A 22883-nucleotide genomic window follows, 5' to 3' on the forward strand; every position below is an offset into this window, starting at 1 on the left:
CCACCTGGGACCAGAGCAGGACTCTGTTAGAGTCAAGGTCAAGTTTAGTTATGCTGCACAAAGTGCTTTCCCAACTAAAAGAAGTCAAATGCACAACAATGATGGAATCCAAATATAAAAGAGAAAGATTAATACGATTAAAACAACAATGACTAAGGCTGTTAGAAGAAAAGTGCTTGGCTCATTGTGTGCTAAAAGCCAGTGAATAAAAAAGTAAAGGTTTAAAATGCAGCAGTGTTTGAGACAGAGTGTTCCAGAGCCTGGGACCTGCCACAGAAAGGCTCTGTCGCTGTGAGATTTAAGTTTACACCTCGTGGTTCACTCCTGCGCTCTCACAGAGGAATCATGTGTGAGTCCTTTACCTGAAGCCTGGACCTCCATGATGTACTGGTGCAGATCTTGACCCTGCTGCATCACTTCATAGGTCATGTTGTTCATGGCTGCTTTCCTCTCTGCATGCCGCTTCAGCCGCTGTTCTGCCAGACCGATATCCTCTGAGCCAGCGGACGAGGCACCGCCTCCCCCACTGCTGCTGCTGCTGCTCGCACCCGAGCGGCTGGTGTCACTCAGCTGACGAGACAGATCCTCGTTCCAAGCGTCTAGTTCTGCCGTGACCTGCCAGAACGGGAAAAGCGAGCAATCATTAAGATTCAGATGAACAACAGAACACACTGAGAGCCAGACCTGGTAGCTGATTCGAGCACTTGGTCCTGACTAGGGTGACCATATTTTGATTTCCAAAAAAGAGGACACTGGGCCCAGTCATGAAGAACTTTAAAAATACTGTTTGTTTAAAGAAAATGTTAACATATTTAAACGATGCCTTCTCTGTGCGGTTAATGAATGGGGAAATAAAAAAATGTCATATAGGCTTTTACAAGTCAACAAGGGCAAAAAAATGTAACTTAAAAACCTCTGGAATTAAATAATGCTACAGAAATAAGGCCTCATCTGTGTAAGAAAAATTACCAGTGAGGTATTGTGCAATGGTTTCTGCTGTCTCATTTAACTGATTTAAATTAATTTTGTTTGCACGCCACCATTCTTCCAGTCAAAGTATGATTGGGAATATTTTCTCTGTTCCATGGTTACTTAAGTCTGGGAAATGCCACAGTACTGGATTTCATTAAGAGCTTCAAGAGGGACTTCCACTGAATGTGACACTATCACACCATTGGCAATAGCTTCAGTCTTGGTGCGGGCACTGCTGAACTTTTTAGCTGTGTTAAAGTCTGGAAATGTTTTCTTTTTTCTGTCTTTTTTTTTTTCACTACGCCTCCCATTTATTCCGACCGGGATGGTACGAGGGAAATTTCTTTTGCAGTTTGTCTGAAAAGATGCACTTGCTTTGGCATCTTTTGGCATCTTTTCAGCGCGCCGCCCCGCGCTCTGTCCCGTCTGTAAGGGCGGAACAACCACTTGCAACACAGCAATTCAGAGATGACGTTGAACATATGGGTCCTCTGTAGGCCTATAGGAAAACCCGGACATTTTCATCCATCTCGAAAATCCGGGGAAAAGAGGACGGTTGGTCACCCTAGTCCTGACAGACTTTGTGCTGACAAAACCTCAAAATTAGCCCAAATATTTTTTCTATTCTGCTCGCTGAAAGAAAGCACATCAATTAGCATTAACACTGACACGTTTCCATGATGTCTAGTGTTGTGTGTCTAAGGGTAACTGTACGTACTGAGCAAACATTCCTCTTGCCTGACCTCTATAGTGTACTGCTCAAAGATGCGAAGCTGCAGAAAGATGTCCAGCTTGATTTTGCGTTCATGGAACAGCTCCTCCATCTGGCCCTGGGCTTCATCCAGCTGCTGCAGCACACCCTGTATGTGCGCAATGGAACTGCAGTGTGGCGTCTTATTGGTGGACATGGCTGCATCTCTGCAAAAACACAGGAGGAAATGATTCAAAATGTTCCAACTCGTCTCCAAACTCGAGGATGCGTGTGCTCCTGACAACACGAGTACAGAGGTCGTTCTCAGATTTAGTTTTTTTCTCCTCTGTGTTTAGAGTAGCATGACTGCTGCCTGCTCCACTCTGTGTGTAGACGAAGAGCACACACACGCACACACACACGGCCATGTCTGTTATCTTTGTGAAAGCGTTGCCAGGCTTCTGCAGCTCTTTGCAGACCCTACTGGGTAACCGAAGCAAGCTTCTGATGCCACTGCCAGCATTCATGCTTGTGCACGATGCACTATGAGTATATTACTTTGTGGTGGTGTCCTGTTATTTTATATCCAGTGCCAGAACAGAGAAAAACACAAGTAAAAATAAAATAGGCTCAGTATGTATAATGATTTTGTTGTTTCAAGACAAACTGCCACGGCTGCTGTTCCCTCGGAGTTACTGAAATCATGCTTCACGATTGGTTTGAGTAAGGAAGGAAATTATGTTTCATTAGAACACAAACACAGTGTGGTGATCAGTATGAAGAAGGGAAAATGAATAATACTGGACAGATGCAAAGGCACCAGTAGTTCCACCCTCGTGCAATAAAGAGGACTTTTGTAAAACAGCTACTGTAAACTCTGGACTTTTTCTCCAAATATCATTTCAGCTTTTTTCTCAAAATAGATTTTTGACTTTATTCTAAAAAGGGTCGATCGTTTTTTTCATTTCCTCGTTTCTTCCAACCAGTTCACTTTTGCAGCTTTCCAGCTGGACGCTGTCTGTCGTCCTGTCCCAGTGTCCTACCCCAACAGGATGGATGGAGATCAGCTGTGTGGGTCCTGACACCACCCCTGAACTCACTGCTCCACCCCTCCTGTTTCTGCTGCTATCACTGGGTTTCTGTTATTTCATTTTGATTGAACATTTTTTGTAGTATTTTTGTGTCTGTGTTTATGTACTTTTTATGACATTTGAAGTATTGATGCTACAATCTGAGATGCTGTATTAACTTTAGAAATACTCATTTCACTACTTCAGTTGTTAGTTGGTGTCAGCTTCTCTCTTTCTCCCTAATACAGCCATAATAAGAAGAGTCTGACTGTTACCTCAGCTGCTGTATTAATTCCTCTCCCTCTTTAATCACATTGAGCGTTGCCTCCAGTGTGGCTGTTTGCTGCTGCTGGAACTGCTGGATCAGAGTCTGAACTGAATCCACAGAATCGCAGCACACATCGTCCAGCAGCTGCTTCTGCAGCTCCTCCATCCACGACCACAGCTGGATGCAGACATGCAGACAGAAATGATCATCAATGCAAAGAAAATGAATAACTTCAGGCTGATCCTTCAACACACATCTATCGTCTGTCTCTGTAGCTACATGGAATAAATAGTAAAAGTGTCCCCACCTCCTTAGTGTGTGTGTGGAAGGAGACAGACATGTCAAGCAGCAGCTTCCTGTGTTCCACCCGGCGGACAAAGTCCTGGATTCGCACTTCCAGGTGTCTAGCTGCCTTGTAGATTTCCTCCGGGTCACACTCTCCTGTCTGTGCAAGCTGCTCGGCTGCCTCCAGCAGCTTGTCTGCGTTAGTGTAAGTGTTCTGCAAAGGTAGAGAGAAACATTTCCTCTGTTTGGTGTAATGAACCACGGCTGGCAGTGCACGATACCGAAAAGCTGAGAGCAATCGCTTTTTGGTGCAGTTTTCCATTTTTTACATTTCAATGTTTTTATTGACATTTCCAACATTTGAAACAGTCGCTCTGAGCAAACACATTCAGATACAGACCAACAACTGAATTATGCACTGTTGTCCAATCACAGTCTCCATACATTTTCAAACTCTTGTGCCTTTCCTCTGACAGTACAGGTCAGTTTGTCCAATATAACATGTGACCACATTTCCTTCGCCCACATAGTTTTTGATGGCGACTTCCTTTTTTCTCCAAATGCAATGATTCTTCCAGCCTGTAAAAGTCCAAAATCAATTCATATTGACGAGGCAGGGCTCTCTGGGTTGATGCCCAGCAGACAGTGTTTGCATCACCTGCACTCCAACTGTCACGATACCGGGAGGCGGATCATGTGTTTTATTTTTTGTGGACCCAAATGCAGACCACAGGAGACAGACTGAGAGGAACTGAGGGCGTGCCGTTTATTAAGGCACATTTACAAACTGGGAAACACCTAAACTGGGAAGAACTTATAAATAAACAGAAAACCCGGATCACTAGGAAAACCTTGGAAATGTTGACATGAGGAATCTCAGCAGGAGCGCAGACACATCAACAAAGGTCAGGGGAAAACTCGCACAATATACACAGACAGGAGGTGATCGGGGAGTGGAAACACATGGGGATACAGTTGGGACAAATTAAGAGTGAAGAGATGGAGGGAAGCAAAACAAAGACTGTCAAAATAAAACAGGAAACACAGAGATGCCGACCTGAGACACGTGGGCATGACACGGAGGCAACAGATGAATCATAATGAAGGAAAACCACAAAACTCAAATATATCAGAAGAACTAAACTCGAGGTTCACAGGAGCTGGAACCAAAGACCCAACAATGTCTGCACTAGCATCTTTCAGTATTTCTGGAGCGCCGGACAGCCCCATCCACACTGAAACAAAGTACCCGGAATACTTCAAACAAACATCTGGGATATCAGGAGACTGCTCATTCAGTTTTTCAGGTGTAAGGTCTCATTGTCATTAACTCCTGTAATCGTCTCAGTCTTGTGTGAACTGATTGTTTCTGAGCGTTTAAACATGCCGTTTCTATATCAGTTTTTCATGCCTGTAATCTGTTCCTGACAGACTCTTGGTCAAAGGCCACAGTTACATTATAAACACTGAAATGTGTGTTTCTTTATCACTTGGTCTTCAAGGTGTTAGAGTTGTGGTTCAGATGTGAAGGATTGATGTTTGGTTTAAATAAAGTGTCTCAACTGCATGTCTTTGTACTGTGGGAGGAAGCCCGAGTACCCAGAGAGAACCCACACAGGAGGGGAGAACATGCAAACTCCACACAGAAAGACCTGATGGTGGAATTGAACTCAGGACCTTCTTGCTGTGAGGCAACAGTGCTAACCACTGATGATTTTGTATAATTTATTTTGAAAACTGTCCAAATCCACTTTGTTTTATGAGGTTGAAGATACTTACTGCCAAATTTGATAAGAAGAGGAGAACATAGCATAGAGATATATAAGATGTACGTGTCATTCATTGGATCCCAGTAAAGATCGGTGTACTCTCACTGCTCCAGGCCGAGGGCAAACAGGATTGGTGGAGGAGGGCACCCTTGTTGGGTAGATCGCTGTTATTGGTTTAGAAGTCATTCCACTTGTTATGCTTGCCAATCAGCTCTGTGTACAAAATTCAGATCCTCTTGAGAAACCCAAACCCAAACCCCATCTGGGAAACACATTCAGTGGAACCATTCAGTTCTATCGAAGGCCTGTTTAGCATCCAATGATATCCAAGTATCTTTAGTACCAGATTTTTCTGACTTTATGTGTAGTAACCTTCTTATATTATATTATATAAGAAACTTTGAATAAAACCACTATGTAATCACCTTCTCATAAGATTCCTTATACATTTATAGAAGAGGGCGTAACCTTTTTTCTTTGAATTTTTCTGGTCCTGGTGTTTTGCCACTAATGTGTAGTGTCTCACACACAGACAAAACTTTGCTCTACAAGGGCCTGATATCCACTTACAAGGACCTTATACTGCCACTGTTCTATCGAAATTTAAAACGAATGTCCTCATATGTGGATCTCATTTTTCTCAGAAACAAAAATCAGGGAAAAACAAAAAATCAGGTTATTCTTTGTTTTTCCATTCATCAGGTCCCCATCAGCCCAAATGGCACAGAGAAATCAAAAATGCACTCAGGTCTTAGGAGGTTAAATATGCATTTAGGTTCCACTTTGCGATTCTGTAGCTGTTCATATGTGTGTGACTGCTTCTCTGTGTTAGCTGTATGACTGGACAGGGTGGACCCATGTCTCACCCTATAGTGTGGATGGGCTCCAACCCCCACAGAGAAGGTCGACTGATGGTCTGACACAATAAATACATGAAATAAATACTCCCACACTAATGTAGAGTCCATGCAAAAGGCTACAATGTTATCTTGTCCTGCAACAACCCTACCAATCACCAATAATAAGCCTGTAACTGCTTATCAACAACCAAGTGAAACAGACACAATCCACATATCAAACATTGTACACACATATTTGCATTGTTAACAGAGTTTTCAGTGTTATCATATTTCATATCAGGACGTCCTAATCAGCCAACATGTCTTTGTAGTGAAGTAGGTGACTGAGCCAACCCTCTCTGAAGAAATGAAGGCTTAAAGCAGGGAGGAGAAGTCGGAAGATGAAGACTTCAGTGGGAGTAAAATCGTATTTAAGTCATTCTGTTTGATGTTTGGGAGGCTCAAATGCTCATATTCAGATGTAGATGAGGAGAGCAATGACACGGCATATCAAATTATAAACATACTACTTATTCAAAATGACAACTTTCACAGTATACAAGAAAAGCAACATTCACAAAGCAAAAATGTAAGACTTTCAGACATGTGCCACGTCTTTCTGTTTGTGCTAATATACTTAGATATTCATCTAACATGTGCTAAATGTATTCATGTTGCAAAAAGGAGAGTGAAAAAACGAGGGAAGGAACAGAGCGACATGCAAACACTGGTGACCTGAAGGATAATCCTAATCCAGAGTGTAAATAACAGATTATACAACTACTCTTTATAGGATTACCACTCGCTTCTTTATGGGATTATCCCCTTACTGTATTAACCAATGTAATAGATTCCAGTTAGACCGATGCTTACTGTTACTTACATACAGCTTTGACATGACTCAAGTTAAAAAGTGCAAACTTTTCATAAAAGATAATATATTGTTTTTGCAGAGGAGAACGTGAAAAGCTTTTTTCCATTTGAAGAGAAAAAAATGACAGAGGAGACGAGCAAAATGAAAAGAATAGTGATCCATTGGATGGCATTTAAATATTTGGTAACATTACAACAACAATAATGTTGTACAAGGATTTTTATTGTCTGAAGCCTAAAAAAATCAGACCTTGGACTTGTGCCAGTGCATCTTTACAGCACACGGCGCCGTGCACCGGCAGAGGAGTGGCCCAAATCTGACCAATATGCGATCCAGTCTTCACAACTTCAGCTACATATAAAGTCAAGTCAACATTTATTTTTATATCACATTAAAACCAACCACAGCCGACCAAAGTGCCGAAGTTAGGACTGCAAAAATAAACACACAATAAAAGACAAAGTTAGGCTGCCAAATGAGCTGTTCATATGAAGTTTCAAATGTACACGAGATAAGGCTCCACTGACTGACTGTGTTCAGTACCAACACCAGTTTTAAACTCCTACTGAACACTTCGAGCTGTTTATTTAACACATGACAAACTGCAGCGGTGAAATTGAGGAATGGATGTGGATAACATCTTCTGCAGATCTTTCAGAAAAGCCTTGTGACCATATATGGTCGTGTAAAGGCATTTCCTAATGCTTCCACCAGCAGGCACGGTGGTTTTGAAAATTTGGAATTAATCAGGGCAGATAACTAACAGATGTTTGCACAGTGAGCAGATAAACATGTCATTAAAAACAATCCATGGGCTGATTTTTTTGCTTTTTCTAGGCAAAGCTGACCTTTTTTTATTTATACTGCTAATAAGACCTGGACGAATTGGACCGGCTCTTTTTCAGCTAAACTGCAGCACAACATAACAAAACACCAGAAAAGGGGAGAGGCGCAGCAGATTGAATATCGAGGCGCCGGCCTTCAGCGTCGAATCAAATCGAATAACTTACCTGAGCTACATCTTCAAAGTCGTCGTGTCTCTTCTGCAGGGCTCGGGCTCTGTGGAGGGATTTCCCAACGCCCGTGTGTTTGCTGAGGAAAGCCTCGCCATGGTTTTCTATCCAGTCCATCACCTGGACGGGAGAAAACACCTTCTTTAGATCATCCCCGAAGACACGGCAAAGATTTGAGGTCACCTGCTAAACCTCTCGTTGCTACTTCCAACTCTTATTCTGCCGACATGTGTAGAAATACGCAGCACAAAATGGTCTCAGAGCTCATGAATAAAGAATGAAATCAATGAAACCTTCATGATCTGGGTGGGAAATGTAGGTCACTGCAGCTGAGAAGAACAGGATGTCTCCAGCCTCCTTTGCAGTATGCTATGTTTTTCATATACGAGTATATTATGAGCTGTTAGCTCTGTGGCTTTTGTAGCCTTTTCTGCCCTGGATAGTAACCCCAGTACTGGTTCCAGTTCATCTAAGTCTGTGAAGAAACAATGAAAAAACATCTTTTTGGCCCTGTAAAAGTTTGAGAGCCACTAAAACTCAGACTAAAATAATTTGCTGAAAGAAATTGTGATTTCTTAAAATATAATATTGGCTATTAAGTGGCATAGTGGTGGTCCCTCCAATCCATAAGGGGGTGGTGGGTGACCTGCCCATGTATGGACTCAGCCTGCAATTCACAGTTTGGTTTACTGAGAAACATAATCCTAGTGTATAGTTCCCTGCAGCTGACTGGTTACTTGTTCACTTCATACATGTATCTGGTAACATCAGAATGTCTTCCCATCTATCAGCCAGCAATGTTTCCACTACTGCACACTGCTGTGTGCCATGTAACATCAAACAAATCAAAGCCTCTTTTTTTAAGGCACAAACATGATGTAATCAGAGTTTGGACATGAAACCAAAGGTTGCATCGCTCACTCATTACCATTTTTTTCCTTTGAGTCTCCTGCAGGACAAATATATGTATATATAACTTGTACATGCTCCATGATGCTTCACAGTTTGTTGACAACTGTGTAAATACAGTGACAATAACTTGAAGACATTCAGATCTCCAATGATAAAATAGTCCAATAAGAAACAGCAGAGCTGGAAATGAGGTGCACTGTAACATGTGTATTAACAGAGGCCCATTCTTTCCAGTAAATGTTCATATTGAAATATTGTGACACAGCTTCATTTCTGCATGTTACGCATGTCTGCTGCAATAAAATATGAACCCAGGCAACCCCACTTCTATCCAGTAAGACCAGCAGCTCAGGCTTCAGCTGAGAAATCAACAATCTCTGGATCCTAAGGATTAACATCCAGCCTGTCGCACATTAGCAAATTATGTGTTTCAAGGCCTTGAAGCAACAGCGTGCACTCATGATGTCAGTGTAGCAGGTCCAGCTGGAGCCACAGAGAGGTCAGTGTAGGGTCGCAATGCACACAAACTGAAGCTGCAGCTGGACTGTCTTTGTGCTCACATCGTACACACAGCCTTCACGTCTGCATCTCTCACTCTTCATCTCTGGGGTCATGTATATCCTGTAGCATTAGCACTCATGGAACAGCCTTTTTTAGTGATTTATGCACAATTGGTATAAGGTCGCTCTCTCACTTCTCTGTGCCTGTGCCTGTGCCTGTGCCTCTCTCTCTGGGGGCTCATAGAAAGTGATGCATGACAAGTACAACTTGCAAAGCTCTGCTTTAAGTGAATTTATAACCCACTGATATGATCTCTTCTTCAGTCTCTGTCTCTTTGTCTTCTTACTTCTCTTAAACACTCTCCCACAGTCTCCCCTGGGTCATATAAATATTTGCATGGCGCCAAAACTTAGAGCATTCATCTGTAAGTTTGCAGCTCTAATTCTCTCTGCCAAGGCCTGTTTGTACATACACTAAATGCATTAGAGCTGCAGATACATCAGGCCTATGTAAATGAATTCAATGTCTGTCCTCTAGAAAAGTTAAAGAGTGTTTTTATATTTCCCCAAAGAAAAACTGGACTCGTTCAAAACGTGTACAGCTGGGACTTGCAGGAAAATTCAACAATATTGGAGTCTTTAATAAAAACCTCCTGGTAGAGTACTGTGCAAAAGTCTTGCTTCACCACACATCATCACACTGACTGACCTGGACAGCTTTTAGCAAACGCTGGCACCATCAGGACCTGCATGTTGTCAGAGCTGAGCTGGTAAATGCATTAGTGATTACAGCCCAGGCGAATCACCGTCCCAATCACCTACGTGTTTATAGACACACGCCAGCTTGTTTTCATGTGTGAGGTTAATTTGTAGAAACTCAGAAGCTAAATGATTTCTCCTTTCAGTCTCACTGAATAACAGTTTCAATGATTTGTCTTAAAATGGTTTGGAAAGCTGTACGGAGCTCGCACTTTTTCTCCTGTTTGGTGCGACTCTTCCTTACACCATAGCTCTACACTCAGACTTGGTAAAATACACACAACTGAAACACGGAGTAATGTGCAAGAATGCCACCCCTCACTTTCTTTATTTAATAAAAATAGGAAATAGTAACAGTGATTTAGTGACACATAGGCACACATAACTGGAAATAAAGAACACTGACTGCTTCAATAAAGGCCATGACTGAAAGTCTTCACTGTGTTGCTTTGACTTGATGGTTTATTCCTTGAGTTTGGGACCTTTTTATGCTTGCATGACTCATAGGTCATAGGTCAGTGTTGAGTGGATTACTAAAAACGAACTCTGTCTTTAGTCCACTACCGATTTTAAAGGAAAACTATTGATCCACTTACATTAAAGTCAAAATATAAAGAAATGTGGGGTAGGCTGAGACTTTTGCACAGTAATGTTTAAACATGTACCTGCTGTTCCTTACTGTACCTATAGGTGGCACAGTCTGAATTGGAGCTGCATGTGTTAAAGCTCAGCACATTATTGCTGAAGTTTGATGAAGAGACACTAAAAGTTGTCTTCATCGTTTCATGTTAGAGATTTTATTTAAAACATAACAACAAAAACCTCCTCAGGCAGAATTCAGAGATGAATGTAACTGACGTGGTGCTTGGTTGTATCTCATTCTTGGTGCCTTACTATCTGACGCTGGGCTTACACCAGAGCAGGCCCTTTGTCACGGGAATGTTCCCAACACACACGTCTGAGGCAGAAACAGAAGACAGCGGAGACAGATGAACGTGTTGGACGTGTCTGCAAAGTTCGTCACACAGACATCGGTCATTGCTGTCAGTGATGCATGTGTGTCAATGTGTCAAACTGGAGCCCCAGGAGCCCCAGTCCCAGACTGGGAGCCCATAGAATGGGCTGACTGTGGACTGTCCACACAAAGTAGAGTCTCCAGTGGGGCCCATTGTAGGCCTGCAGTGTATGTATACGCAGCATGCCCACACTCTAGATGCGGACTGCAAGCGTGCCCACAGGAAGCCATGTGGGGGCCCCCAAAACTGCTGTGGGCTTTGCATGGGCACGCTGAGTTCCCTGCCCACACCGCCCGACAGTTACAGCTGTGTGATTACCTGTTGGACATCTTGCTGGAATACACAGAGCTGTAGTCTCTGGTGCAATCGGACCTTTCGATGTTGCCAAATGTTCTCCAGACGCCGCTGATGGTGAAGAACCTCATGAACCACGTCCAAGATACAGTGAACCTACACAGAAACACAAATGTTAGCTTAATCAGTAGATAATATAGGTATGTTTCTTATTGATAATACAGGGACACTGACCGCTTTGGAGTAATTTGCAGTGGCTGTAAGAGATTCAGAGTTGCCTGGACTGAGAGGCCTCTGGAGGACATCCAGCAGGGCTTTACCATCCTGACTCACCTGCAAACACATAAATCACATGAATCACATGAGCAGCAGTCACCACTGCTCCAACTATAAAAGTCTTAATATGTTCAAATTTCTTGGACTTTAAAGTATGGTTGTGGTCATTACAATAATACAAAAAAACTACTCTGCCACCTACAAACTATTCTACCTGAGCGCTCAAAGAGCTTTATACAACACGCCCCATTTAACAAGCCTGGAGGTGACTGCTGTTGTGATTTGTCACTATGTAAGTAAGACTGAATTGAATCTCTGACCACAAATCACAGGATTATCCTCTGCGAACTGTCTTATTTGTGACACTTTAACAGAGTTTCCCTGATGACAATGCTTCTTTGTCCACCATGCTTTGCACAGTGTGCACAGAGGTCACCAACTTTCGGCATCAAATGCTAATGACCTCCAAACTTCCTGTTGCACTTCAGATTAGTTCCAGAGCAGTTTGTAGAGAGTTTAATGGAACAGGTTTCCATAGCTAAGCAACTCTAAGGCTTTACATCACCAAACGTAACGCAAACCATCTGATGCAGTTGGGTAAAGCACACCGGCACTGGACTCTAGAGCAGTGGAGACGTGCTCTTTGGAGTGTCAAATCATGCTTCTCTGTCTGGCAATCCGATGGATGAATCTGGGTTTGGAAGCTGTCAGGATAATGGTACTTCTGACTTGAGCATGGAGCAAGTTAGATGTGGAAGAACTCGACTGGCTAGCAAAGAGTCCTGACCTCAACCCGACAGAAGACCTTCGGGATGAAATAGTCGGGGACCAGACCTTCTCGTCCAACATGTCTGACCTCACAAATGCGCTTCTGAGAAAAATGGTCAAAAGTTTCCATTAACGCTCTGCTAAACATTGCAGAAAACAATCACTCTCAGAAGAGTGGAAGCTGCTATAGCTGCAAAGGGTGGGCCATTAAAGCCTTATGGGATGGGATGTCACTCCAGTGCATCTACATATGCACATGTATGTGCGTGAAACCAGAAACACACATTTTCCTTAAAGAAATAAACATATAAGTTGTGATAATAACCTTTGGGTCAACAGTCAGACGTCTGTACTTTCCTCACCTTAAGAACTCCAATACCAGTGTGTTGAACTGCAGTGACAGCAGTCCTTGTTCCCGTTGAGTGTGGCACACAAACCAGTTTGTTCTCTGCTGTGGGTTCTGGTTAGAGTGGTGTTCTAGTGTGCAACAGATCTGAATATGTAGCAGCTAAACTGTCACAGCAGCTGCAATCCATCATCAGACTGCATGACTGTGAGACTCGAGACTACTCAAAGCCATAGAGGACCACTGCAACACAAATCCAACATGCTCATTAGCAACAACTAAAATGTCAAAAAAAGACAAGGAGATTATGTGTCGCAAAATATATCTGATGCAGCTGTACAGCCCACCCAAGAGAAAGGCTTCTATAAATGAATTAGTATGGCACAAGTCACATTTGCAGAAGTATGCAAAAAGAAAATATTTGTGACGTGGTTGTACAGATTATTGAAAACCAGTATCCAAAGGATCTGAATCCACTGCTCAACAAACTCTCTGCAGGCATGACAGATACCATTAAGAATAAAACCTCTGCCTCCTTTAAAGCAATCATGGGATTATCTCTCCTTTTAAGACCCACAAATATTCACCTTCACTCATTTACACTGAAGAGGAGCTGCAGCAGGTGCTGCCTTCAGTTTTAATTGTGCATCGTTTAATTTCTGGAAACCCAAAAGCAACTCTGTCAGATATATTATGTTAGTCCTTAAACAAAAGCATCAAGTCAAGAGCACAAGATAAAAACCTTTACCAGCCTTTTTTGTAGCAAACAATGCTGCCAAGCCCAACCACCCTGGTCTGAGTCGCTGCCCAGAGCTGTGTGTGTGTGTGTGGACTTCTCTCTACACAGATAACCAGAAACGTAGCTAACACCATGACATCCCGTCTAAAGATAAAACTCCAGAATGCTGCTGCGAGCACAGAATAAATTTAGTGAAGTGTCTTTACACAACAGCTTGAAGGGTTAGTGCAACAACTGACTGATGGCTCGCTGTCATCACAGCCAGTCTCAGTCCGCAGTACTGGCAGCATCCACAAGAGGCTCTGGAGCCCAGACATTTCAATGTTTTTTACACATGACATCATTTAGCTTTACAGCAAAGTTTCTGGACATTAAAGATGTTTTAAATCCTAAATGTTTTCCGGACAAACAGGTTGTGGAGTGACCACATTACCAAAGTGATCAGCTCTTCACAGATCACAGACGCTGCAGTCACACAGCCCGGTGTTATACTGCAGAATCCAGTCGGATTTTGTTTTTGTGTGATGTTTGTCAGCTTCAGCTGCCGCTAACATTCATTTCAGTGAGTAGGTTGGGCGGTTTACCTCAGTGTAAGCCTGGGTCACTTGCTCATAAAGGCTCTGGTGACGGTGAATGGCAATCTCCAACTCCTGCATCTCAGATGGTAACCCGCCCTCGCTGCAGACTTTACACCAGGTCTCCACCTCAGACAGAAACTTATGAATGAAACAGACACACAGATGGATTCATACAACGTGTCCATTCATGAGAAGATTCATTCAACAAAATGATGTTTCTCTGGTTTCACACCTTGACAGTATCAGATATTCTGGGCCTTGGTCAGCTTTGGTCTGTTCCATATAACCATGATCAATATCCTGTCTGTGTGGGAACGTCGAATCTACCCTTCTCTGCATCATTACGGTAATGCTTCAAACTCTTGATGAAAGTAGAACAGTTTTTTTTTCATTTTTAAGGTGGTAGTTTTGAGATAAAGTCCTGCAGTTCGGACAAAAATTGAGCCTAACATCACCTCAGGCAGGTCAAGGTCAGCCAGAGTCCTGTCAGATCTGCCAATCTCAGTGCCTGCTTACATGAGCTATAGCTAGGCTAATACTGTTCTACACATTTGGTAAATCTCATAAAATCTGCCATTTTCCCTCTTAACCAGGTCACCGTCTAAAGACAGGGTCAGAGATGGCAAATTTCCAAAAATTATAACATGCTATATATTACAAGATCTTTCAAAGGAGAATTCATGGATATCTTTAAATGTACATATATAAACAGATGGAAATTCTACAGAAAGTGCTGAAATGATCTGAATGATGCAAATGTAAATTATCAACCTACAGAGGCCTGAATTCAAAGAAACGCCAAAAATCAAAGTGAAAAAATGATGCAGCAGCCAAGTCCATGCAGTTTAAAATGGTACTCATGGCGTCCTGGACATCTCCTCCCAGATCTGGACCAGGGGAATACCAAAGCTCCTGGGATTGTTGTATGGACCAAAACTTAATGTCCCAGATGGTTTAGATTAGGCAGGAGTATCAATTAGTTCATCCTCCATACCCTGACACACGGCACCAGCGTAGAGCCTGACAGTGGCTCTGACCAATATCTAATGCCAGACCCTTTCACATATGTCACAGTGCTAAGGCTGAACCTGCTCTGATCTGTGAAAAGCACGGGGTGCCAGTTCTGATATTCCACGGCAAATTCCAGTCATACAGTTAACCAATGCCAGCGAGGCGATAGTTGTTGTGATTTGGCACTGTATAAATAAAGCTGAACTGAATTGAACTGTGAATCCTTTTTTATTATCTCATTATTTCATCATAGTTTTTTGTTTACATACATTCTCAACAGCCTCTTTACAACGGTCAACATGGCTTAAAAGGAAGACCCACTTTATCTCCTTCTCCCTCATTTTTACACTGTACTCTAACTGCATCCTTTCTGTAGCTTTGCCAGTTTTCTTTCCATTTGACTTCCTGAGTCAACACATATCTGCTTTTCTGTTGGAGTCAGTGTCATCCAATCCCCTTCTGTCCCCACTTCTCTCCCCGTCTTTCATCTCGTGCTTTCTCAAATGTTCTCTTGTAGCTAATGTCAAGGGCCCAGCAGGAATCAAACAGGTTCCATCTGTTGCCATGTCAACCTTCCAAGAATCAGCAGTAGAGCAGTTTGATCTATTAAATATAATCAGACAGCATAAATGTCCCATTTGCATGTTACATTCTAGACATGTGTCTACTGCAGAGAGACTTTTAGATTAGACGGTTACCCGATCAGTCACCAGTGAGTGGTACAGCTTGTCCTCTGTGACAGAGAAGTCCTTACATCGGTTAGAAAGGGTGGCCAACATCCCCCCGTGAAGGCTGGGTAAGTGCAGTATCTGCTCAGAAACATCTGGGAAGGTTTTCCTGGGATCTCACCTGCTCAGCCTTCTGGTGAAAGACAGATGACATGGCCAGGATGGTGGAGCGTTCGTCAAGTGCAGCAGCAAAGCTTTTCCAGTCCTGATCCAGCTGTCCTGAGATCTGTTTAATCTGAGTGGAGGCGTAGTGGCCGGCCTCTGCCAGACGACTCGCCACTGACATGATTCTGTTGATGTTTACGTAGGCATTCTGGGAAGAAAGAGCCTCCATCAAAAGACTGTTGCTCCAACTGTCAGCAGTTTACACAGAAATTAAATCAGTTGACCTAATGCTGCCAGTCATTTTTACAACACAATCTATAAATGATAAATGAGGTTTGCAAAGAACTACGAAGGCATCGTGTACCATGGAGTTCATGGCAAAGTGATTGTGTTGAGTCTGCAGCTCCACAGCATGCTGGTAACCTCGGCCAATCTCCGTGTGGCTCTGCAGGAACAATTCCTTATTGTGGCTGATCCAGTCAAACATCTGCAGACAGACCACACAGCAGATCAGTGCAATGATTCACACGACATGTAAACTCGTGATAACACAAAACATTATCAGTAATGCAGCGAATCCCTTGAAATTCAAAGTCACAAAGACTTTTGTCAGTGCAGACATGCGTTCATCTGTCTGACAGCTGAGTATCTACAGTGTGGAAAGTTAATAAAAAGTTAGCCTTTCCTGAAGAATGATGAAGAATTCATCTTTTCACGCAGATACGGGTTGGTTATTGTGCTGCACGGTAACCATGGCAACCAAGACACAGCCATTTTTCTTGCAGCGCTTTCCACAAAACAAACGCCTCGTCAGGTCTGAATGTTTTCCTGGCCCGACCGCGAGAGCTGAGTGATTCCCGGTGTAAATGGGTCCACACACCCCCACAGTGCCTCGCTGTGACAACACTGATGTGGACAAAAACCTTCTCTTTTTTCTCTCTGTTTGCTTTACAGTAAATATTTATCTGCATGTGGATTTCTGTATGGAACAGCAGAGCAAGTTGCCAGTGTGTGTCTGTGTATGAGAGGGGAGCTTTTATGCTCCCATCAACAACACTTAGGACATCATCAAACACAGCTCTGTTATCAGGAGGCAGAGGTACAAGCTGACAGTTCAGCGACCCGGCTGTGTTACACTGTAAGATATTATAAACTGCATCTGTACTTCCATGAACACAATAACTGCAGTTTTCGTAGTAATTACTGTATTTTGGACCTGGACCTGCCTGTGAGCCCTCTGCCCCAGGCCTTTTTACACTCACCTGTACAACAGTGAGGCCAGTCTTTGTATCCCCATCACCCGAGCAGAATAACAACTAAAGTAAGTTATAATAATCACGTTTGCCTTTGAACAATAGCTTCAGCCTGGTCCTAATACAAGATGCACCAATCACAGAATGGGAAATGTCCATATATAGCATTTTGGACTGAAACAGGAATAGCTGTTGTAAACAGGCTGGTATGTTAATGAATGGAATGACGGGAATTCTAACATTCATTCACAACTCCAACTAACTCACTTGGAGAAAGTAAAGTGATGTTGGCTGATTTTCCACTGGAATAACTGTGACTTATTCCTGTGTTTAGAGAAATGCCACAGGCTAATTCACCCAGACCACAGTGGAGTTTCCCAACACAGTTACTGTACAGATGTAAAGAGCAGCTGTTTGCAGCTGTGCTGAATGAAGTAAATCTTCTGTAATTTCAGGTTATTTTTGTTGAAGTGCCTGAAACTATTTTTAGATTCCAGCGTCTCATTATGACGTGTGAGTCAGTAAACAGAGCGGCGGCTCCATCAACAACAGGTTTCCCTGAGCATCACATTCACAAAGGGACAATTTATTCATAGGTGTCGAGCTACACTGCCTTTGATGTTTACACACACATCATTTCCTTTGTTGCCAGGACGAGAAGCCCACTCTATCAGGTACAATCAGCGGATTTCAGGTTTTTAATGGTGATTTACTTTTTACATCACCATGGTAACTTACTGTATACGGCACACCTCTGGAACTACATAAGAGAGTATTGACCAATCAGTTCTTTAGCAAACAGCGTGACCTAGAAGATGAGGTGACTGGACCTCGGTGTGCAGACAGTAAGAGGGTTTTTAGTCATTGTCTTTCCCGAGTAAGAGACAAACAGTACTGTGCAAGTCTTGAACCGTATTCAGATTTCTGCTTCCAAGGAGCTAGACCTGTCATTTTTTAAAGTGGTGCTTTTTCACTCCAGTCCAGTCCTTCTACCTGAACATTTGATTTTTAAGCAACTTAACACAAACTATGAAGCATTCATGCACAAACTCGAGGAATGAGCATAAAACAGACAATGTAGCATCAGTTTTAGATTGTAGTTTTAGGCATTTTGTTACTAGCAGGCAGATTGATAATCATATAAAAGCATTTTTACACTAACAAGGTGATTCTTAAGAGTTTTTAAAGTCCGGCATAACTCGGTATGAAATGCAAGCAAGCGATGAAGTGTGTCCTGAAATTATTTGAGGAAACTTGAAGGCAACTGAAGGTTTGCCAGGCCGAAACAGCAGATGAACAACATATTATCCAGTTGATAACTACCTCAGTGTGAAAGCTTAGCCTTATCTCTCAACGTCAGGTTAGGTGAAACCCAAAGAAGAAGAAGATAGCCTCGATATGCTGAACTCATCCTCGGAGTGGCTGCAGCTCAGGAGGTAGCACAGGTCAGCTAAGGCTGGTGATTCAATCCCTGGCTGCTCTAGTCTGCATGTCAGGTATCCTTGGGAAGATACTAACCCCAATGCATTCATTGGAGTATGAATGTTTAACAGAAAGCAGTGCAGGTGAATGAGGCATGCATAATAGCATTATATCAGAGCCGCTGCACACAGGCCCCTGATGTCTTTGTACTAATCCCAGCCTCGTCCTTCCTCACACTCTGATCATATTTAAGTGTAACTCACTTTTTCTGCATCCTGTTCAAAGAGGCGCAGCTGGAAGCACTGGTCCAGCTTCAGTTTCCTGACATGCCACATCTGATGGAGATGTTGTCGGGTGGAGTGCAGCTTATCCAGCAGACTAGCCACCTGTCGAGAAAAGCACAATTATGTGTCACATGGTCCTAAAAGACAACAGCAAGCTCATCGAGTGTGTCTAACATTTCATTCAGCACATCACTTCTGATCTGAATGTGATGGTAGATTTTCTTTGGATTGAACCAACAGTCCCTAAATCTCTGATTATCTACAGTTTACTTCATTACGTCTATCTTTTACACAGCTGTGTTTCTGCTGTTTTTAGTACTGCAGGTGCGCAAGTGGGGCAGAGAAACAAAACAGCACCTGCATGTGTATAATTCCACAATTTAGCCTCACCTTCTCACTTGCATGTCATTGGCCGGTTTGATATTGCCTTTATGATCCTCTTTAATCCAAAAAGCACTTTAAAGCAAAGATTTAAATATGAAATATGTCTCACACTCTTACATCAGTTTAAATGCATGCTCACGCAGGCAATGCACATGTACTTCATGTGCTTAATGCAAACAAGCTGTGCACTCAAATTTTCCCTGTGGAGTCCTTTGGCTAATGAGCTAATATGCAGCCAGCACTTGTCAGATAATGAGGGTTGCTAACGAGCTGGCTAATGAGAAAAAATAAGGCTGTGGACTGAATCTGGTGTTATGATACCATGTGCTTTAAGCATTCAGCAGTTGGAAGGATGTGAGTTTCATTTAGTTATGAACAAAACTGTCAATAATCATCTAGACTCAGTTCACTTTTATCTATATAGCACCAAATCACAACAACAGTGGCCTCAAAGTGGTCAACGTTACTGTTCATGTATGATGTGGGCCCTGATTATGTAGGCATGAAAGAATACCTGCAAGCTTGCAGTTAATATTCCATATAAGGCATCATGCATGGATACATTAGTATCTAAATGTGCCACAACATTTCTCATGTCTAGGTTCAAAGTTTTGTTTGCAACAGAAAGTATAGATAATCGATAATAAAAGCTACTATTCTTGTTTGGGGCCAGCCTGTATTAACTTTAGCATAAATAAAAAACCATCTTTTTGTTCTGTATGCTGGGAGATCTTTATTGCTGAGCTGGACGTTCCTTACCTTGGGCACAAGGCTCTGAAAGTCAGCTGAGCCTGAGATGCAGTTTCTCCCTGAAAAGCCATCACTCGATCTGATACACTGGAGCAGCCTCTGGCCTTCCTGGTCTAATTCCTCCACTGGGGCCTTTAGCACCTGCAGGAGAGTAGCTTCAGTGGCTTTGCACAGTTCAATCCTCTCATTAATAGCAGGAGAACACTGAATTGTGCTGGCTTTAGCACAGCTCGATCTAGAGTGAGTCTCTGACTGTGTCTGCACCTGTACTGATAGTGACTCACCTTTTTCTTAAGCTGTGTGTGTTCCTCTATCAGTCGCCGAGAGCCTTCCACATCTGCAGGAAAATCCTTCTTGGACAGGAGCTCCTGCAGAAGACAGGAAACACTGGTCATATTGGCCACAGCAGTTACTCCCATTCTTTGAGCCTTTGCTGCCCCCACCTGCAGATCCTCCAGTCTGGACAGAAGATGAACAGCATTGGACATGAACTCCTCCAATGACACCCTGAGATCCATCCACTCCTCGTGGTTGTAGTCCAGCGAGCCTTCAAAGTCATCTGTGAGCTGGGAGGGATCCACTAGCTTGGCAAGACCTTCAACTGACACCATGTTGGTCTGTTCACACAGACACACGTTAGAGGTGAGTTCTGACTACCTGCTGTGCTTCATGTACTTACTATAGTGTAATGACTGCAGCGCCTGTTCACCCTCTGTGCCACATATATAAATACATGCGTAAACCATAATGGCAGCTTGTAGAAATCAATGATGCCTGAAAGTATTATTAGTTATTATCAGTTTGCCACACAACTACCATTACAGTACTAATCTCTAATTATCTTATCATTAATAACATTTCCTTTGAAGGATCAAAACCGTGTTGGGCAAAAAACACAAAGCCCACTGACCTCAAAAGAGAACTTTGCACTTCCGAAGTTCGTCTTCTGTTTCTGCCAAAAGTTGTCCGGCTTAATGATGAGAGCCACACAGATCTCAGCTGGGAAAGACTCCTGCAGCGTCTTGAGCAGAGGCTTAATCAGCTCCCACTTCGAACCTCGCATGTCGATGATGACAGTGAAGCCACGTTTGCATACGTCCTCGCTGACGGGACACAGACAAACAAGTTGAGGAGGCAGAAGAGGCTCAGAGGAAATGATTAGTATCCCTGTTATACGAGACTTAAAGTGAACCAGACAATGCAGTTGTCTGCTACAGAGCAATGACTATGTCTCAAAAACATCAGGTCCATTTGTGGTTTCCCCACAGACAGGGAGCGTCTGGCATCATTTTTTCACTGGTGTCGTCAGCGGTCTGAATATGTTTGATATTTAAAAGAAACTTTCAGAGGAACATTTAGCCGAAGACGTCAATCTCATTTTGTGACAGTCACACTGCAGGTAAAACATAAGTGCAATCACATCAGATAATCTGAAACCAGATGATATATTCCAGCATGGACGTGTTTGACGATACGCTGTTTGAAGAAGCTGCAGCAGAGGGCTCTGCATGGTAACAATGAAACGTACTGTTTTTATGAGGGAACATTATGTTTCGAGCTGAAACATAAGTAAGCAGGAATCAGGGGGATCTGTACTTTAATATTGAGGTTACAAAGTGACATTTTTGACACGTGGTGATTGCAGCTTTGCTCGTTAATAATATGATGATAACAATGATGTCTTCAGTGTTTTCCTTTCTTTCAGTGCAACCAGATTTTTGCATGTATCTACTTCTAGCACAGCACATCCACATGCAGGCATTTGTTGAGCACAGCTCAAGCGCTGGATGATGGCTTCTTGAAGCTGACAGTTGAGAAGATTTCTCCCAATCAGAGCCGTAAACAGAAACTCAAACAGTTCAGTACCTGACTCAGAGGAACTGTAACATAACAGCTGAACTGAACCCAAGCTGCTCCAACTCAGTGCCTAAAATTCAGTAACTGCAGCTGATGTAGTGCCTCACCTCCACCTTCAGTAACATGCAGAGTCTATTAATATAAAGTCAGTCCATCCATTAGAACCTGCCCAGACAGACAGACAGACCCCGTCACCCTGGAAACAGCAGTTCGATTAGCAAAAGTGGGTAAATGCATTTATGTGTGCATTAGTCTCTGAAAGTACAGATTACTGTCGAAGGCTCTGGTTGCAAACTTTATATAACACACCACCACTGTCATCTGTCACATTTACTTCTTCAGTAGTCGTCTCTAAAGACAAACTGGCCATCCTTTATCCTCCGGCTCACTCACATGTGATGGATGTGTTTTGCGTCCGTAAAGGGTTCTGAAGAGTCTCAGCTACACGCAGGACGGCATAAGGCCTCTCTCACTGCTGTCCTCTACTGTCACATGGTCTAATCTACCCTCACCCATTGGGTCGAAGCATCATCTTGACAAACCTCTCAAATTCTGGCACCTCTCTGGTAATGTCCCGGCAGTGGTCTCGGCCCTTTGCACAGCTATTTTTACGTTACATAATTTTGTTTTCCTCTGTGCACGACTCAGTGAAATGTAGGTCTCCGGCTCGAATAAGTTAAATCAAATCATTTCAATCAAGACGATTAAAGAATGTAGAAAACTTTGTGCTGATATTTACCAGATCAGTCAGACTGCTGAATGATGCTTAACACTGTCAGCACACTGTATGTGAATAGGCAGTGTTTTATTTTATGTGCATGTCTGTTTACACCATTTCACTGTATAACTCAGCTATTTTACTCATGCATGTTCGAGCTTTCATCCTGATATGTTTTACATTTAAAAAGGATTCTGGCCAAACTTAGAAGTAAATTCATGCACCACACAACTGCTAAAAAGAGACAATTCAATTTTAGCTTTAAAAATCACCTGCTAAATAAGAATAACTACTACTACTAACTGAACACATTTTAACTGGATTGTTTTCCTGTGGTCGTCTAACATTCTGCCTGCCCCACAGTTTGAGAACCGCTGCTTTAAATCAACTTAAACTGAAAAG

At 42.8% G+C, this 22883-nt stretch overlaps 1 protein-coding gene across 5 annotated transcripts in view; it reads right to left on the reverse strand.

Moving 5' to 3' along the window:
* Window positions 1–22883, reverse strand: part of kalrna (kalirin RhoGEF kinase a) — a 182539-nt gene that overhangs the window by 77086 nt on the left and 82570 nt on the right. For all 5 annotated transcript variants that reach the window (XM_019353081.2, XM_019353079.2, XM_019353082.2 and 2 more), the window contains exons 4-18: window positions 20817–21009; window positions 20350–20523; window positions 20191–20274; window positions 19916–20047; window positions 18752–18874; window positions 16178–16300; window positions 15830–16021; window positions 13976–14107; window positions 11497–11595; window positions 11287–11418; window positions 7779–7901; window positions 3309–3500; window positions 3009–3178; window positions 1716–1890; window positions 363–615 (exon numbers count right to left, since the gene is read on the reverse strand). In XM_019353081.2, coding sequence (XP_019208626.1) covers window positions 363–615; window positions 1716–1890; window positions 3009–3178; window positions 3309–3500; window positions 7779–7901; window positions 11287–11418; window positions 11497–11595; window positions 13976–14107; window positions 15830–16021; window positions 16178–16300; window positions 18752–18874; window positions 19916–20047; window positions 20191–20274; window positions 20350–20523; window positions 20817–21009 — 2297 coding nt within the window. The remainder of the gene's footprint in view (window positions 1–362; window positions 616–1715; window positions 1891–3008; window positions 3179–3308; window positions 3501–7778; window positions 7902–11286; window positions 11419–11496; window positions 11596–13975; window positions 14108–15829; window positions 16022–16177; window positions 16301–18751; window positions 18875–19915; window positions 20048–20190; window positions 20275–20349; window positions 20524–20816; window positions 21010–22883) is intronic.

This window comes from Oreochromis niloticus, linkage group LG16 (genome assembly GCF_001858045.2).
Source record: "Oreochromis niloticus isolate F11D_XX linkage group LG16, O_niloticus_UMD_NMBU, whole genome shotgun sequence".
In the NCBI taxonomy this organism is placed as follows: Eukaryota; Metazoa; Chordata; class Actinopteri; order Cichliformes; family Cichlidae; genus Oreochromis; species Oreochromis niloticus.